This window comes from Etheostoma cragini, chromosome 7 (assembly GCF_013103735.1).
Source record: "Etheostoma cragini isolate CJK2018 chromosome 7, CSU_Ecrag_1.0, whole genome shotgun sequence".
Classification (NCBI taxonomy): domain Eukaryota; kingdom Metazoa; phylum Chordata; class Actinopteri; order Perciformes; family Percidae; genus Etheostoma; species Etheostoma cragini.
The window spans coordinates 27,385,444-27,390,815 of NC_048413.1; the positions used below are offsets into that span (position 1 = coordinate 27,385,444).

Below are 5,372 nucleotides of genomic sequence, written 5' to 3' on the forward strand. Positions count from 1 at the left end.
TTTTTTTGGGGGGGGGGGGGCACTTTGTCACTTTGATATTTTTGTCATTTTATTTGACATCTGTTCAGATTTTAGTCTCTTAAGACATTTGAAACAGAACTTTTAGTGGAATAGGAAGGAAATTGATGATGCCCGTTTGCTCCATAGGATTACATTGCAGCGTCGGTGCACAGCTTACAGGTTACAAGGTTCTCGCTCAATACTGGACCAATTTCAAAGACTTTTATTCCCATTAGTCACTTAGACAGCAATGTATGGGGGAAATAATGTGGAAATATGTGGGGGAAATAATAATTTACCCTAATTGTGCTCATCAGATGTTTTTTCCCCCTCTTATCAGTTTCAGAGCATCACTTTCAAACGGATCAAATTTGATTTTCCCTACTTCCGCAGTGACAGGTACGTCTGCAGTTCACAATCTTATTGACAAAACACTGTTCAGATGTTATCTGGGATAGCTCATTGTGTTGTCTGTGCTGTTTGTCAGGGACAAGCGAGACTTTGTGTCCGCGGGCGCTGCTGCTGGAGTAGCTGCTGCCTTCGGTGCTCCTATAGGTGGCACGCTCTTCAGTCTGGAGGAGGGCTGCTCCTTCTGGAACCAGGGCCTCACTTGGAAAGTGGTACGTCACCTAAGCTAAAGTAAACATTAAGAACATTTGTGATTTCCCCTGAAATAACCATAGACTTTAAAATGTAATTGACTTTGCTTCCGGGTCTGAAAACACTGAAGTTCCTTAAAGCTGCATTCTCTTTAACGTCCAGCAGGGGGAGACTCCACCGGCTCCAAAAAGAAGTCTGTTTCTGTAGAAGTCTATGAGACAATGGGCCTACGTCTCTTTTGATTTATTAATTTTATTGCTTCTCATGGTACTCAAAGACACTTTTGTGTATAAAATCCGCACATTTATGACGTAAACGCTAAATAATGAAACCAACACATAAACAAAGCATATTAAAAGCGACAGTGTTTCGGAGGGGGACTCCATCAACACAACACTTTTGTGGGGTTAAACTGGATGGGCCCAATATTCTCTGAACTTGTTGATAAATTTCAATGTGAGCGGTAGGCAACGGGGGGGGGGGGATTGCATTATGTCGGCAGGATCACTTAAAAAAAACAACTCTGCTTTGAGCCTCCCCAGGACCATAAATCCCGCTTCACAATATTCGTTGATAGCACAGTGCTAACCATGAAGTACGATTACCTCCCTTCCTCAGCTCTTCTTTCATTTTGTTTTAGCTCTTCTGTTCGATGTCGGCCACTTTCACCCTCAACTTCTTCCGTTCTGGGCTCAACTTTAACAAGTGGGGCTCCTTCCAGCTGCCCGGGCTGCTCAACTTCGGGGAGTTCAAGGTAAACAGTACATCACTGAGGTTGTCTCTGCGTTTGATACAAAAGACATTTAAACTGTCAATCGATTTAAGTATTTAATCGCGATTAATCAGGTGATTGTCAATACTTAAGGTGCAGTAGGTAAGACTTATAATAAGGCTATAAAATTTAATAAGACGCCCTAAAATGAATGAAAGTAGAGCGTTGTGTGGAATCAATAATGTTATTTTGGGGAATTAAAAAGAACATTGATATAGGACAACATGAGGACAACATGGGGACAACATGAGGACAACATGGGGACAACATGAGGACAACATAAGGACAACATGAGAGTTAAAGTAAACAAAACTGAACAAAATAACAGCTCTTCTTTTAATCTTACCACGTTATCCTACACTTAACCACGGTTGAAAAACTGTGACCTTGCTGTGCACAACAGAGCTGAACCAATTAGGCCACATTTAAGTAAACTTGCATCACACGCTGGTCAACCAATGAAACGGCTCCAACAGCAGCTGCTGAGCCTGTTTTTACTTTAGATAGACCGTTAGAACGGCCAGTTTAAACGTTTTTCGGGAGTTTTCAAGAGACGGCGAGTCGAGCTGGTTTGCATAAAGATGTCCAGGCTATTTCATGCAAACCAGCTCGACTCGCCGCCTCTTGAAAACTCCCGAAAGACTTCTCCTAGAAGTGGGCAACTCCACGGCCCTTCTCTTGAAAGTCGCCCGGCCGCTCACATAGACAATGAATGGAGAGCGTGGAAATGACTCGTGCCAGTGGACATGTACTGTAACTGTCTTCCAGTTTAAATCACTTTTAAAAACTCATCTACTTGCACTGGCTTTAACACAAGCTGAGCTGTGACATTTTGTCATTGATTTGATCAAAAAGCTTTTTATCTGATGTCTGTTTTTTATTGTTTTTGGCATATTCTGTTTTAGACGGGTCATTTATTGTAATTTATTTATTTACTTTGGGGCAGTAGTGACTGTTTGTAAATGTGCTATAGAAACAAACTTTGACTTTGACCTTCCAAAACTCGGTCTCGTCAGTGTTCAGATGGAGATAAGAACTGCCACCTTTGGACCGCCGTGGACCTGGCCTTCTTCGTCCTGATGGGGGTGGTGGGTGGCCTGCTGGGGGCGCTCTTCAACTGCATGAACAAGTGCCTGGCCAAGTATCGCATCAGACACATCCACCCCAAGGCCAAGTTTGTCAGGTGATTGCTGCAGTCCACACGCACTCATTTACTTTAAAGCACGAAGTCACCAATGTCAATCTGACTTCTGACCTTTTTCCAGAGTTCTCGAGAGTCTCCTGGTTGCCATGGTGACAACAGTGGTGATATTCGCAGCTTCCATACTGTTGGGAGAATGCCGTGACCTGTCCTCGCCGACAACCCATAACACCACGGTAGGTATCGGCTCCTTCCTCCATCTGTACAAGTGTCACCGCCCGATGTGAGTCGAGTGCAGATGTGAGTCGCGCATGCTCAGAGTTAAACAGTTTACAGCATAACGCGGCATACTGCATTTTGGGAAATCCATGAAATGACAAATGTCAATGTTTTGATTGAGATTTTATTGTAAGTGCATATTTGGTTTTCATGTGTGTGTCTTTGTACGTATGTAATGATGTGATGTAATTTTTGATGCCTATCTTGGCCAGGTGTCCCTTGCAAAAGAGATTTTAAATCTCAATGGGTATTACCTGATTAAATAAAGGATAAATAAAGTTTGAAACAATACAAAAGATAGGAAGAATTTCAAAAACATTGTAGCTGTCTGGCTATGATTGTTTTGATGCTAACGTTAGCTCAAAACACCGTTCAACTGACAGCCTTTGTTGTGTTGGATGCTAACTTGTAGCTAAGCTAGCAGTTAACCAACTTGGTTAAGTAGGTCCCTTTTTACTTTGTTGACATTACAGAAGTCTCTTGTTAGCATCTTGTATGCTACTTGTTGCTAAGTGACGCGACTCAAATCTGCACTCGACTCACACTGGTGGGAACACACTGCCCCTCAGGAGACACTCGTGTTAAACTCCTGAAGTTTGCTGATCACACAGCGGACAACAACCTTGAGCTTAACATGTTCGATGCTGGAGATGATCGGGGTCTTTGGGAGTCCCCCCCCCGTGTCTGCTGTGGAATCCTTCAGGTTTGTGGGATCCACTGTTATATCTTCTGGGCAAGAACTTAATGTTCACAACATCCCCAATTCCTTTGGACGATAACTTCCTCGGCCTCTACTCCGTCCCACATCCAGTCAGCATAACATACTTCAATTCAGAACTCTATGTAATAGCGCCTCCTTCTGGAACATCCCTTATTAGCAGCTTATATGCTACTTGTCGCAAAGTGACGCATGCGCGACTCAAATCTGCACTCTACTCACACCGTGCAGTGACACCAAGTGCCACAAGTCCGTTATTACATGGCGGGTGTTTTCACAGGATTACAGATTGTGACTTTTCGTTTCCAGCTGTCCGGCAGTGAGGACATCAACTCAACCGTTCGCCAGTTCTTCTGCAACAACAAGACCTACAACGACATGGCCACGTTGTTCTTCAACCCGCAGGAGGCTGCCATCCATCAGCTGTTCCACCAGGAAGGTTAGCACACACATCCGTAACATCAGAGGGAGTGCGGCTCGTCCTCCGGCCGCATGCAAAGTGTCCCTGAGCAAGACACTAAACTCTAACGTCCTCTTAAAATTAATTGTTACACGGTAGAAATAGTCGGCTAAAAGTAATGACTGAAAAGTTTTAATTAGTTGCTAAAAGTAATGGATAAACAAAGTAAAAGTAGTTTATAAGTGGCTAAATTGTTGGCTACTAGTAATGGACAAACTATAAAGTAGAAAGCTCAAAATGTAATTGCTAAACAATTTTTAAAAACCTTTATAAAGTGGTGCATAAGCGGCTTAATTGGTTAGCTAAAAGATCTGACTAAACTATTACCTAGCTCAAATTTAATGGATAAACGGTTGAACTTGTTAGCTAAAAGGTCTGATTAAACTGTTAAAATAGTCCACTAGACATTAAAACATGTAAAACATGTAATAGAGATATTAAAACATGTAATAGAGACCGTAAAACATGTAATACAACATGTAATATAGACCGTAAAACATGTAATAGAGATCGTAAAACATGAAATAGACCTTAAAACGTGTAATAGAGACAATAGAGACCATAAAACCTGTAAAATAGACATGTAATAGAGACATTAAACCATGTAATAGAGACATTACACAATGTAATGGAGGCCGTAAAACATGTAATAGAGACCGTAAAACATGTAATAGAGACCGTAAAACATGTAATAGAGACCGTAAAACATCTAATAGAGACAACAGAGACCGTAAAACATGTAATAGAGACAAAAGAAACCGTAAAACATGTAATAGAGACAGTAAAATATGTAATAGAGACAATAGAGACATTAAAACATGTAATATAAACAGTAAAACATGTAAAAGAGACACTGGCTCATGAAGTTTCATTCGGCCATCACCACCCTCGGGTACCAATAAAGGAAGCTGAACCTGGACCTGAACCTGAACCTGCCTCCTGTTCCTCCCGTCAGGTACCTTCAGTCCCGTGACTCTGTCCGTGTTCTTCCTGCTGTACTTCCTGTTGGCCTGCTGGACCTACGGTTTGTCTGTCCCCAGTGGTCTCTTTGTCCCCTCGCTGCTCTGTGGGGCGGCTTTTGGACGTCTGGTCGCCAACATCCTCAAAGTGTAAGGACCATGTTTTCCTAATGTTATACATCAAAGCTAGGTTTATGGTTACCCCGGTTACCCTGCACGATGTGCGCGAGCCATAAAAAGACATCACCGTGTCTGTCGTTTTTAGAGCCTGACCGATATATCGGTTGATATTAGGCATTTCCTGATATATTGGTACCGGCGTTTATAATGGAAGATTTAGAAAAGTTTAATAAAAACAACCATGTTGTGAGTGATGGCGTTGCATAGTCTGTCCACCAGAGGACGCTCTACAACGTCCCTGTTAGTGATGGCGTTGCATAGTC

The 5,372-nt window shown here is 42.3% G+C and overlaps 1 protein-coding gene across 1 annotated transcript in view; it reads left to right on the forward strand.

Moving 5' to 3' along the window:
- Nucleotides 1–5,102, forward strand: part of LOC117948298 (chloride transport protein 6-like) — a 14,202-nt gene extending 9,100 nt beyond the window's left edge. Inside the window, exons 7-13 of the mRNA XM_034877885.1 lie at nt 318–399; nt 488–620; nt 1,241–1,354; nt 2,389–2,555; nt 2,638–2,749; nt 3,820–3,949; nt 4,926–5,102. Of these exons, the coding sequence (XP_034733776.1) occupies nt 318–399; nt 488–620; nt 1,241–1,354; nt 2,389–2,555; nt 2,638–2,749; nt 3,820–3,949; nt 4,926–5,083 (896 nt within the window). The 3' untranslated portion in view covers nt 5,084–5,102. The remainder of the gene's footprint in view (nt 1–317; nt 400–487; nt 621–1,240; nt 1,355–2,388; nt 2,556–2,637; nt 2,750–3,819; nt 3,950–4,925) is intronic.
- The last annotated feature ends 270 nt before the right edge of the window (nt 5,103–5,372 follow it).